General features: G+C 45.2%; 1 protein-coding gene across 2 annotated transcripts in view; it reads left to right on the plus strand.

Annotated features, from left to right (window-relative positions):
• Positions 1-13,763, plus strand: part of PTK2B (protein tyrosine kinase 2 beta) — a 286,197-nt gene that overhangs the window by 181,552 nt on the left and 90,882 nt on the right. For both annotated transcript variants that reach the window (XM_068280093.1, XM_068280094.1), the window contains exons 7-11: positions 3,792-3,846; positions 6,298-6,438; positions 7,644-7,718; positions 9,313-9,414; positions 10,822-10,939. In XM_068280093.1, the coding sequence (XP_068136194.1) occupies positions 3,792-3,846; positions 6,298-6,438; positions 7,644-7,718; positions 9,313-9,414; positions 10,822-10,939 (491 nt within the window). The remainder of the gene's footprint in view (positions 1-3,791; positions 3,847-6,297; positions 6,439-7,643; positions 7,719-9,312; positions 9,415-10,821; positions 10,940-13,763) is intronic.

Raw genomic sequence — 13,763 nt, forward strand, 5'->3', positions numbered from 1 at the left:
GGTCTTAGGTTTAGGCACCAACAGGGGGGTCTTAGGTTTAGGCACCAACAGGGGGGTCTTAGGTTTAGGCACTAACAGGGGGGTCTAGGGGTTAGGGGTAGGTACAGGGAGGGTTACTTAGGCACCAACAGGGGGGGGTCTTAGGTTTAGGCATCAACAGGGGGGTCTAGGGGTTAGGGGTAGGTACAGGGAGGGTTACTTAGTAAATTTTTTTTTTAAACGTTATTATACGTTTCAGTATTTAAACGAAAGATTAACGTTTTTACAATTGCCGATTTAATGCACATTATTTAATGATTTATAACTTTAAAAAACATTAATTTTAAACGAAATACAGTACAATACATTTTTAAACGTTATCCATGCTTATCGTTAAAAACCCGGCGCCCTTTTTTCCCAGCGCCCCTTTTTAACGTACGCATTTGTACTATCCTGGAATTTTAGCCCCTCATGAAACCTGACAGGTGCGCAGAAAAGTCAGAGATGCTTGAAAATGGGAAAATTCACTTTTGGCACCATAGTTTGTAAACGCTATAACTTTTACCCAATCCAATAAATATACACTGAATGGTTTTTTTTTTTATCAAAGACATGTAGCAGAATAACTTTCGTGCTCAAATGTATAGGAAATTTTACTTTATTTGAAAAATGTCAGCACAGCAAGTTAAAAAAGTCATTTTTTTGCCAAAATTCATGTCTTTTTTGATGAATATAATAAAAACTAAAACTCGCAGCAGCAATCAAATAGCAGCAAAAGAAAGCTTTATTAGTGACAAGAAAAGGAGGTAAAATTCATTTAGGTGGTAGGTTGTATGACCGAGCAATAAACCGTGAAAGCTGCAGTGGTCTGAATGGAGAAAAAGGCTCTGGTCCTTAAGGGGCGAAAAGACTGTGGTCCTCAAGTGGTTAATGCTTATCTCATGAAAAAAAAAAAAATACAAATCTGCAATGCTGTTTGACTTAACTTCATCGTGTAGTTCATGCTGCTTGCAATGGGGCGGGATATAGACTGAACTCTAAGGACATTGTTGTCTGCAGCAGTGGAGGACTAGGGTGCAGGGGCTCCTGAGCAAATTCCTTAAAGGACCACTAAAGATTTAAAACACATAAAAAAACGTACACAAAGTAAGTTTCTCCCTGAGTAAAAGACATTATAAATTACTTTTTTTCATACCATGCTGTTGCTTACAATATCCAGTAAATATCTGACAAATCTATCAGGTTTTTGGACTAGTCCATCTGCTCATGGGGGGGGGGGGGATTCCCAGCATTTTCCTTATTCATTACAAAAAGCCCTCCCTGTAAAGGACCTATACAAAGATACCAACCAGCCTCTTTGTGCGCTGTTTTGACAGTTGGACTGAGCAAGTGTGATTCAGTGAGCTCTTTTGAAAATAAAGGAAACTCTGAGAATCCCCTATGAGGAGATGGACTAGCCCAAATCCTGTCAGATTTTAACTACCTTCTGTAAGTGACAGCAACACAGGAGAAAAATAAATGTATTCTGGATCAATTGCACATTTTACACATATGAATCTTAAATGTTACATTTATTTTCTGCAATAGTGGTCTTCTAAAGGACCATCGCGAAAATTGTAAAATGTAAAATACATGTAAACACATACAGATAAGAAGTATATTTCTTTCAGAGCAAAATGAGCCACAAATTACTTGTCTCCTATGTTGCTGTTACTTACAGTAGGTAGTAGAAATATGACAGAACCGACAGGTTTTGGACTAGCCCATCTCCTCATGGGGGATTCTCATGGTTTTGTTTAGTTTCAAAAGCACTTAGCAAATGGCAGTTGCTCTGTCCAACTGCCAAAAAGGTGTTGCGCGAGCGAGGAGGCTGGCCAGCATCATTGTATAACTCTTTTTTAGGGAATGTCTTTATAAAAAATAAAAGCCCTGCTGAGAATCCCCCATAATGAGATGGACTAGTTCAAAACCTGTTGGTTTTGTCAGATTTTACTACCTGCTGTGAGTGACAGCAACATGGGAGAAAAGTAATTTATGGCTCATTTTATTCTGGAAGAAACATCCTTCTTATTTGTATAAGTTTACGTGTATTAAAGAGACTCCGTAACAAAAATTGCATCCTGTTTTTTATCATCCTACAAGTTCCAAAAGCTATTCTAATGTGTTCTGGCTTACTGCAGCACTTTCTACTATCACAGTCTCTGTAATAAATCAACTTATCTCTCACTTGTCAGACTTGTCAGCCTGTGTCTGGAAGGCTGCCAAGTTCTTCAGTGTTGTGGTTCTGTGATGCATCTCCCCCCTCCAGGCCCCTCTCTGCACACTGCCTGTGTATTATTTAGATTAGAGCAGCTTCTCTCTTCTCTCTTATCTTTTACAAGCTGGATAAATCGTCCTCTGAGCTGGCTGGGCTTTCACATAGTGAGGAATTACAGACAAGGGCAAAGCTGTTTGCAGGAAGAAAAGAGCAGCCTGAAACTTCAGTGCATGAGAGATGCAGGGGGAAAGAAACACACAAATGATCTCTTGAGATTCAAAAGGAAGGGTGTATACAGCCTGCTTGTGTATGGATGTATTTTCTATGTGTGGACATACTGTACATCAACCTACTTCCTGTTTTGGTGGCCATTTTGTTTGTTTATAAACAAACTTTTTAAAACTGTTTTTAACCACTTTAAATGCGGCGGGGAGCGGCGAAATTGTGTCAGAGGGTAATAGTAGATGTCCCCTAACGCACCGGTATGTTTACTTTTGTGCGATTTTAACAATACAGATTCTCTTTAAAGAGAACCCGAGGTGGGGTTCTAAGAATGAAATCTGCGCTCTGAGGCTGTGACTGTGAGGCTTATATTGCCAGCCTCTGTTGCTATCTCAATCCCCCCTAAGTTCCCCCCGCGCTCCACTCTCCCCCATAAATCACAGCCGCGCTGTCGACACTGAGTGTGTCGCAGCGGGCTGTGTTTACCTCTGTACTGTCAGTCTCGCCGCTCCCACCGCCTCCTGCTTAGCGCCGGTCCCGCCCGCGCCCCTTCCCTCCAATCAGCGGGGAGGGAAGAGACGCGGGCGGGGACCGGAGCTATGCAGGAGGCGGGGGAGCACGCAGTCTGACAGTACAGAGGTAAATACAACCCGCTGCGTGTCGACAGCGCGGCTGTGATTTATGGGGGAGAGGAGAGCGCAGGGGGAGCTTAGGGGGGATTGAGATAGCAACGGAGGCTGGCAATATAAGCTGACCCAGCCTCTGAGTGCAGATTTCATTCTTGGAACCCCACCTCGGGTTCTCTTTAAAGTATTAAGATTTTCACAATAGTGGACATTTAAAAATGATTTATCTGACTTTAGCTGATGAAGATTCTTATATACCAGTAAAAAACAAGCTCTGCCACTCAGTGCCTATACGAGACTAGGAAAACATTTCTGTGTAATATTAGGATGTTTTTGTGTATTTTTATTTATTTTGAGATTGTCAGCACTCTGATGCAGGGGCATAGCAATAGGGGGTGCAGAGGTTGCGACCGCATCGGGGCCCTTGCGCCAGAGGGGCCCTCCCTCAACCACAGTATTAACTCTCTGTTGGTCCTGTGCTCATAATAATCACTTCTATAGATACTTTGAATAGTGGTAATCATTAACAAGCTATTTCCCATCCCCTTCTTGCACCTCTGACACTGTAGTTGCCATTAGCCGGTTTTCATGCGGCGTATAAATTGTTATGTATAGAGTGCTTGGGGGGCCCCAATGTAAAACTTGCGGGGCCCGCTGCTCCTTAGCTACGCCACTGCTCTGATGATGAATTGTATTTTTATTCCCAGGAAAGAAGTGGGTCTTGATCTCTTCTTCCCAAAACAGATGCAAGAAAGCCTAAAGGTAAAATAGAGGGAAGTAGCACCAGCCTAGAGTCCCAATCATCTAAAGGTGGTCACACAGCATGCATGTTTTTTTAAATATGTTTTCAATTCAAGGATTACAATCAATTTTTCTGACTAATTGTAACATTTAAAAAAATCTGACCATTGTGCTACACATAAATGTTAAAATTTTCCCTATTTATGAAAAAAATGATTGAAAAAAAAAAATGATCAGAAAACACTCCAGATCTTTTATCAGAGAAAAATGGAAAATCCGATCAGATTTATTGAACAAATGAAAAAAGCTTTCTACTTTTATTTACAACCAATCGTTTTTATAGAATTGGCGTAAAATTGGATTGTTTAATTGTATCGTGTGCAGGCCTGCAATTACCTTACAGGAGCCTATAGGCACAGATGTCCTGGCGTCCTTACTCCCTTACCCGTAACAGGCAGCTACAGGTGCTGCTTAGTGTTAGGTAGCCAAAAGTACCCTCAGTATTAAGTAGCTAGAGGTACCCTCAAGTAATAAGTAGCTAGAGGTGTTTCTGACTGAAGGGAGAGATCAGTGGAATGCTGAAAACAGGGTGAGTACCCTTTCATTTACACTCAGGACTCTGCATAGGGAAGGAGGGAGGGAGGCGCTCGGGGAGAAGTCAACCGCCTTTACATCACCAGGCGCCTGTAGTCACGTGCCTACAGTGCCTTGTGGTAAATCTGGCCCAAATCATATGTGGCTATTTTCTAAGAGTGACATACATATAACATATGCATAGATTTGTTATTGTCGCTATGAGTTTTTGGCGCATGATATTACAGATAATTATACAGGTAGTATTACTTACTTACAGGGTATGCATCCAATGCCCCCAGTGTGAAATGAGGCTTTGTATTGTGTTACGCATGTGTCGTGGTGCGACTGTTACAAACACAGAGTCCTAAAATCAAACCTTAAAGGAACACTTAAAGAGAAACTTCAACCTAGAATTAAACTCTATCTCAATCAGTAGCTGATACCCCCTTTTACATGAAAAATATAATGATTTTCACAAACAGACCATCAGGGGGCGCTGTGTGATTTATTTTGTGCTGAAACCCCTCCCATAAGAAGCTCTGGGACCGCGGTACTCTGGGCAAACTGCCACAATGTAACAATGTTCACAGACAGGGAATAGCTGCTTACAGCTGTCTCTAACAGCCAAAACAGCTAGGAGCAGCTACATAACCTGCCCACAGTAACAATGTCACCATGTAATAAATGTCAGAATGTAAATCGGGGAGAGGAAAGATTTTACAATGAGCAAACACTGACTAAATCATTTATACATAATTATGGTAAAAAATGAAGCACTTTTTTTACTACATTATTTTCACTGGAGTTCCTCTTTAAGCCAGGAAAAAAATCAGTTTTACTTTCCTGGGGCTTCTACCAGCCCCCTCCAGCCGTCCCGTGCCCTCGCAGTCACTCACGGAGCCTCCGGTCCCCCGCCGCCAGCTAGTTTCATTTTTGCTGACAGGCTCGACAGGCCTGGCCACAAGTATTTTTCTTGTCATTCCCGTCCGCAATAGTGTCCTGCGCCTGTGCATGACGCTATTGAGGACGGGAAGATGAAGAAGGATACACGTAGCCAGGCCTGCGCAGGCACAGAAAGCCCACCGGCTCCCTGTCAGCGAAAACAAAACTAGCTGGCGGTGGGGGACCGGAGGCTCTGTGAGTGACTGCGAGGGCACGGGACGGCTGGAGGGGGCTGGTGGAAGCCCCAGGTGAGAAAAACTGATTTTGAATTCCTGACTTAAAGAAAACCTGAACTAAAAATGAAAAGTCAAAATAAACATACACAAGTCATACTTACCTCCTGATTGTACTCCTCAATCTCTTTCTCCTCTCCTGCGTCCTGTTTCTCCACTGTGATCAATGGAATTCTCCGTCCTCCATTTTGAAAATGGCCATTACAACATAACAGCTTTCTGGTCAGCACACAGTTAAACTGTAACATCGCCTACTTGAGCCATAGGGAAACATGGATACATCAGTTCTCCTCTCAGCTGTAACTGACAGCAACTGATATATAACTGACAGCAACTGATATATTTCAGTTCTGACAAAATATTGTCAGAACTGGAAGGGATTATTGTCAGAAGAAAATGGTGAGCTTCTGAGAGGAACTGATGGCAAGGTAACTATGTAATGTTCATTTGAAGTTACCTCATGTGTTTATTTTAAATAATTTTACTCAGTACAGGTTCCCTTTAAGTGTCCCTTTAAGTGGCCACACCCATTATAATTTTTTTAATTTTGAATTAATTCAACTAATCCAATCCAATTTTTCAGTTTATTGGAAGTTTTGAAGAAAGTAATGAATGAATGCTAGGTAAGACCACAGGTAGATCTTGGAAGGGGTGACAATGTCAGTAAATAGCATCTTATCCTCAGGATGGTAATCAGAGCTGTGTATGTGTTCTGTGACAGCCCAAGCAGTTCCGTAAGATGATCCAGCAGACCTTCCAGCAGTACGGCTCTCTGAAGGAGGAAGAGTGCATCATGCGCTTCCTGGGCACCCTCTCCAGCTTCACCTCCATCGACCAGGAGACCTACCGGTGTGAGCTGGCGGTGAGTCCCTCTGTCTGTCCCTCTGCATGTACTGATGTAGTCAGGCCTGGTTGTGGCAACGCTGGGGCCCCGGGGCAAAATAAACCTGGGGGGCCCATGACCCCCCCTCCCCTAGCTCTCGATCCGGCTGCCACCCATCTTCCGTGCTTTAAGGATGTTGTGCCCGGAGGCCCTGCAGTGTGGTGAGCAATATCCACTCACCTGTCCCGGCACACTGAAACACTAAGGGCCTTTTTACACTTAATCAATTGCTCTCAGTTATAACTGAAAGAAAACTGATTTTCAAAGTAATGCCCATGGTTTTCTATGGCACCTTTCACACGCATACCAACTGATTAAGTGTAAATGGGCCCTAAGCAAAGGTAGTCAGTGTGGGCCAGTCAAAGGCACTCCCTGTCAGTTTTGAGTGGCCTCATTCCAAATTGCATGATGCAATTAAATTAGAATAATCAGCATTTCATTTCTCCATAGCTACCTCTACTGTTGGCACTGCCCTCCCTATCTTCTGCATTTAGTTTTTGCCTTTCCTTTTATATGCTGTATCAGGCCTAGATTTACATCACAGGAGCTTATAGGCACAAATGTCCTGGCACTCTAGACTTTACCCTCCATGAACCTACAAACCCCCACCGAACTGTACCACAAGTGTGCTGTCTGCCCCAGCTGTCACTTCTCCCTTACTTCTCATGCCCATTATAGGTAGCTACAGGTGCCCCTTAGTATTAGATAGCCAGAAGTCCCCTCATTAATAAGTAGCTGGAGGTTCCCTTGAGCGAAGGGAACTTTTACACTCTCATCAGGACTCTGCATAGGTAAGGTAGGCAGAGAGGCACTTGGGCAGGGGTGTGAGCCGCCTTTCCATCATCAGGCGCCTGTAGGCACGAGCCTACAGTGCCTTATGGTAAATCATGCCCTGTGCTGTATTGTAAGACAGACAACATCTTCCTTCCTGCATGCAGCTTTGAAGCAGTCCCTCATCATGAACTTAGAATGTAGGTAGAAAGTATCTTGCTACATGGTCTGTCTGCTCACCAGCATGCAGAAACAAATGGATATTCAAGAGAGGGGCTTATTAATTATAAAGAAAGCCAATTAACCCTCTATCTTATGTGGGACAGAACTTCTACGTTATAATTAGGGTTGTGGAGGGTTCAAGAAATAAAGCATACATGTAAAATATGAACTCTTCTTTCTTTGTTTTTCAGCAAGGGTGGAGCATCACTGTTGATTTGGTTATCGGCCCAAAGGGAATCCGACAGCTCACCACCAAGGACTCCAAGGTGACCACATTGTATTGTATTGCCAATGCTTGAAGTACCTGTGGATGTATACTCTGCAGTTTGATCTAAGTCTTTAGTCATTAACCTGCTGGGCGGTCTGGACGAGCTCAGCTCGTCCAGTACCGCCGGAGCCTGCCGCTCAGGCCCTGCTGGGCCGATTTGGCTGAAATAAAAAGCAGCACACGCAGCCGGCACTTTGCCAGCCGCGTGTGCTGCCTGATCGCCGCTGCAGTGCGGCGATCCGCCGCATGCAGCGGCGAAAGAGGGTCCCCCCAGCCGCCTGAGCCCTGCGTAGCCGGAACAAAAAGTTCCGGCCAGCGCTAAGGGCTGGATCGGAGGCGGCTGACGTCCATGACGTCACTCCGCTCGTCGCCATGGCGACGAGGTAAGCGAAACACGGAAGGCCGCTCATTGCGGCCTTCCGTGTTATTTCTTGCCGCCGGAGGCGATCAGAAGATCGCCTCCGGAGCGCCCTCTAGTGGGCTTTCATGCAGCCAACTTTCAGTTGGCTGCATGAAATAGTTTTTTTTTTATTAAAAAAAAACCCTCCCGCAGCCTCCCTGGCGATCTTAATAGAACGCCAGGCAGGTTAAAGTGAACCCGAGGTGAAAATAAACTGATGAGCTAAGCAATTATTTTTATCCTCCTGCTCCTAAAAATGGCTTTTTTACACATCCCAGGATTTTATTTTATATTTAAACATTTAGAAAGTAGATTGAATGGTTTGTTGTCTCTGCTCAGTTGCAGCCTATTAAGTGTCCCTAAATGAAAATACATGAACTATATTGACCCTTTCTCTCTCCATCTGCTCTCAGAAATATGTAGAAAAATGTATTCTGCCAGGAAAACTTTGATGGCTGTAATTTGCTTATCAGAGATGTTTACTATATTCCTGACAAGATACTGACAAGACAGAAGCTGTCACTTCGATGCCTAAAAAATTAACTCTTTCAGGCAGCAAAGTAAAACACCCTGGTTATTAACCAGTTTAGTACTGTACATACACATGTTTATCTCATCACGCCACTTGTCACCTCGGGTACACTTTAAAGCAGGTGGGACAGCCATCCTATCCCAGAAAATCAAAAATATATATGTAGATAAATACTTGTTCTACTTACATAACATATGTCTTATACTGTTCAAGTTTGGATCTCAGTGAATGTTATATAATAAATATAGAGAAAATTGTTCCAGACATTTTCCACCTTTACTGCCTCTGACTGAAGCCAATTCTGATGTCGATTCCTCCGTTACTATCTAGCTTGCTTTGTAAACACATATGAGCACAGCATAGATCGTATTTCAGCAGCTTCTGCAGAGGGGTGAATTGTATTTCCCTTCTCAGCCTCGTTTCACACTGAACAGCCCTCAGCCAATGAGTGAGTAGAAGGGATGTGGGAGGGGAGATACCAAATAGAGCCAAGCTGACTGAGATAAGATTCATTACAGCAGACACATTTATGATTATATTGGAATGTTTGCCATGCAAGGTCAGGATTTAGACTACATAATAAACAGAGTAGTGGGTAATTGGAATTTGATTTTATGGCTGCCATACCCGCTTTAACAATAATCTCTTTTGTCTCCACAGCCCACGTTTCTGGCAGAGTTTAAACAGATAAAATCTATTAAGTGTTCCCTGCTAGATGACAGCCGGGCCCTGCTGCTTCTGGGCATATCCGGAGCCCCTCAGGTGAGCTTGTCCTGTGGGGGATTATAACATAGTTATATAGTCATATAGACTATGTTAGTGCTAATAGGGTAACGCCCACCCTGCCTTCAGCACTGGTAGAACTGCTCATGCACTGCCTGCATTCATCAATTTTACTAAGCCCCTTGGCTCTCAGTCAATTAACGTTTCCCACGGGAGAAACAAAGCAATAAGATCCAGTGCAGTGTTTGCGGGAATGACGGAAAAAGCAGGTGCCGACGTTTAAAAAGCGATGTCCCTTCCTTTTTTATTAAAGCCAAGCGTGGTGATTAACACCGGTTCAATGGCCGTGTGAGAACCGACTCTTTTCCCTGCACTTTCCGTACGTGTTTTTTCCGTATATGAAAATTCTGCATCTCTCAGTTTTTCGTATCAGATTCTTATTTTCCTTGTTTGCTTTTTTTAAGCAAATTTTGCATTCAGATTTTTCTCATGCACTTTAACCACTTCCGTACCCGCAGTCAGGCATGGGCTTAAATCCGTCTTCGGGTGATCCGGATAGTTACTATCCGGATTTCCCCCAGTAATGCTGTGCGGACTGGGCGGGGGGTCAAGCTTACCCGTCTGACGTCTTCTTCGCTCATCCCTCGCCGCCTCCCACGATGCGCTCCAATCCACCGTCACGTGACTGCAAACACTTCCTCCTTCCGGGTTGAAGGAGGAAGTGTTTAATCACGTGACAGTGCATTGGAACCCATCGTGGGAGGCGGCGAGGGATGAGCGAAGAATACGTCAGACGGGTAAGCTTGACCCCCCGCCCAGTCCGCACAGCATTACTGGGGGAAATCCGGATAGTAACTATCTGGATCACCCGAAGACGAATTTAAGCCCATGCCTGCCAGCAGTCTCTGCCCCCTTAAGGACCAGAGACTGCTGGGACCATAAAACGCAACCTCCCGACGAATCACCGCACATACCCGCCGCTCTCACCAATCACGACGCTGTCCCTTCGCCGCAGGCTCCTCTCTCTGCCTTCTCTATGATGGCAGAGCGCTGTCAGATGGTCAGGAGCCGCTTTCATTGGCTCCTGGCGCTGTCTATCAATGCGAACCAATGCGATTGGCTCTCCGTGATCACGCGGTCAGGAGCCAATGAAAGTGGCAAGTTACATGAAATTTTATGTAATTAAGTTCATGTTCACATGCAACATTTTCGAATTTCCATTGACTTGCATTGTATGAGAATTGCATGTAAGCCTTTTTTTTAGCTGCAGAAAATTTGAATGCAAAAATTTGCAAATTAACGCAAGTCAAATGCAATAGCATTTATTTGCATTAGATATGCGACAAACACAAGTTCCCAAAAATGGAAAATGCACAAAAATATTGTCCTGTGTGAATGGGGCCTGTAAGCATGCCCTCCACAAAATGTGTCCTTCTGTCTGTGCAGCCGCTAGCCATCAAGACTCCTTCGCTGGCCGTAGCTGAAAACATGGCGGACCTCATAGACGGATACTGCCGGCTACAGAACGAGTCCAAAGACTCCCTGATTGTCTATCCTGGAAAAGGTGAGCCTTTCTGTGACATCACTGCATTCAGCCTGGAAATGGGCCAATCCAAATCGTGAGGAAGTTACTGTGATTGGTCCACTTAGGGCTCGTTTCCACTAGTGCGAATCCGCATGCGGGCATTGCACGTGGATTCGCATAGGCAATGTCAGTGGATGGGGCTGTTTCCACTTCTGCGGGTGCGGCAGCGTTTTTTGAAGCGGCAGAAATCTGCACGGCAGAGCCGTCAGATTTAGCGTGCAGAAGGAATGTGCACGAATCGCCGCTAATGTATCTTAATAGGGAAATCGCATGCGGGGTGACTATGCGTTTTTTGATGCGAAATCGCATGCGATTTCGCATAGATAATAATGTTAATTTACACCAGCAGTGACATGGTTAAATTCGCATATACCTTACCTATGCGGAATCGCATGCGAAATCGCGGCAAAAACGCATGCGGAATCGCACCCGCATGCGATTTCGTCCGCGGTGGAATGCAGGCGATTCCGCACCGCACTAGTGGAAACGAGCCCTTACAGGCTCCATGCAGCTTGCATTAAATTTGCATTGAAGCCGGAATTTGCATCTCACTGACCACTAATAACCATCAATATGAAAAAAGTGCAATTTCAGTACAGATGCTCCTCCCCTACACACAAATCATACACAACTGTAGACCTAAAATGGTTCTCGCAAACAAAATTGGGGGATTAAAGTAGTATATACTTTCTAATTGGATTAAAAGTAAATTTTTTACACAATATACCATAAGGCTGGTTTCACACCAGGACGTTGCGTTTTAGGGGACATTATGGTCGCACAACGTGCCCCTAACGCAACGCTTGGTGCTCTCTGCTTTGGACGTCAGAGTGAGCCGCGTTGTGCAGCTCACTCTGGCGTCCGTGATGCCGCGATGCGCACTCTTGGACGCATGCGGCATCACGTGGTCCCGCCCAGCCAATCGCCGCACAGAGCGGCCGCTCCAGGAAGTAAACACTGCACGTCACTGAGTGCAGTGAATATTAATTAGCCATGTGCCTGGCCGCACTCCGCTCCTCCCCAACGTTACTGAGCATGTGCATACAGTCTAACGCGGCTCTGCCGCTTACAAAGTACTGCATGCAGTACGTTACATCATGGCGCAGCGTTACACTGTAACGCAACGTGGACACTGTGAACAGCCCATTGATTTTTCATTGCTGTGCGGTGGGGTGCGTTACAGGCTGCTCTAACGTGCGCCTGTAACGTCCCACTCACTGTGAAACCAGCCTAAAGGTATATATGAGATATGCTTGCAAATTTATGCGATATTGTATGTGCATTTCTTTTGCAATTTGCAAACTGAATTAAAGGTATTGCACCATAGAGGAGCTCTCTTCTCTCTCCCTTTAAAGTCACTGGGAATCTAGATTAAAAAAAAAAAAGGCACATACAAAAAGGGTCTGGGTCCTATAGATCCTTCCATCTCCTCTCCCGGTGCCCTTGGTTAGTGTTGGGCGAACAGTGTTCGCCACTGTTCGGGTTCTGCAGAACATCACCCTGTTCGGGTGATGTTCGAGTTCGGCCGAACACCTGACGGTGCTCGGCCAAACCGTTCGGCCATATGGCCGAACTAAGAGCGCATGGCCGAACGTTCCCCGAACGTTCGGCTAGCGCTGTGATTGGCCGAACGGGTCACGTGGTTCGGACCCGAACGCGCTCTGATTGGCCGAACGGTCACGTGGTTCGGGTAAATAAATACCCGAACCACGTCATATCTCCGCCATTTGTCTGTGGGTTTAGCTTTGGGTAGGCAGGCAGGGTAGTTCGCGCTCCAGCCACGCTAGCCAGGGTCCCCCCTGTCATTGTGTCACTGCTGGGAACAGTAGTACACCGCTTGCTCAGCCACACTATATAGCATTCTGTTTACTGCCACTCTGTGTACCTCGCTCAGCCACACTATATAGCATTCTGTTTACTGCCACTCTGTGTCTGCTGGGAATAGTAGTACACCGCTTGCTCAGCCACACTATATAGCATTCTGTTTACTGCCACTCTGTGTACCTCGCTCAGCCACACTATATAGCATTCTGTTTACTGCCACTCTGTGTCTGCTGGGAATAGTGGTACACCGCTCGCTCAGCCACACTATATAGCATTCTGTTCACTGTTCTGTGTCTGCTTGGAATAGTGGTACACCGCTCGCTCAGCCACACTATATAGCATTCTGTTTACTGTTCTGTGTCTGCTGGGAATAGTGGTACACCGCTCGCTCAGCCACACTATATAGCATTCTGTTTACTGTTCTGTGTCTGCTGGGAATAGTGGTACACCGCTCGCTCAGCCACACTATATAGCATTCTGTGCACTGTTCTGTGTCTGCTGGGAATAGTGGTACACCGCTCGCTCAGCCACACTATATAGCATTCTGTTCACTGTTCTGTGTCTGCTGGGAATAGTGGTACACCGCTCGCTCAGCCACACTATATAGCATTCTGTTTACTGTTCTGTGTCTGCTGGGAATAGTGGTACACCGCTCGCTCATCCACACTATATAGCATTCTGTTCACTGTTCTGTGTCTGCTGGGAATAGTGGTACACCGCCCGCTCAGCCACACTATATAGCATTCTGTTCACTGTTCTGTGTCTGCTGGGAATAGTGGTACACCGCTCGCTCAGCCACACTATATAGCATTCTGTTCACTGTTCTGTGTCTGCTGGGAACAGTAGTACACCGCTCGCTCAGCCAGAGTATATAGCATTGTGTTTACTGCCACTCTGTGTACACCGCTCAGCCAGACTATATACCATTGTTTACTGACACTCTGTGTACACCGCTCAGCCAGACTATATACCATTGTTT

Source organism: Hyperolius riggenbachi, chromosome 4, assembly GCF_040937935.1.
Source record: "Hyperolius riggenbachi isolate aHypRig1 chromosome 4, aHypRig1.pri, whole genome shotgun sequence".
Classification (NCBI taxonomy): domain Eukaryota; kingdom Metazoa; phylum Chordata; class Amphibia; order Anura; family Hyperoliidae; genus Hyperolius; species Hyperolius riggenbachi.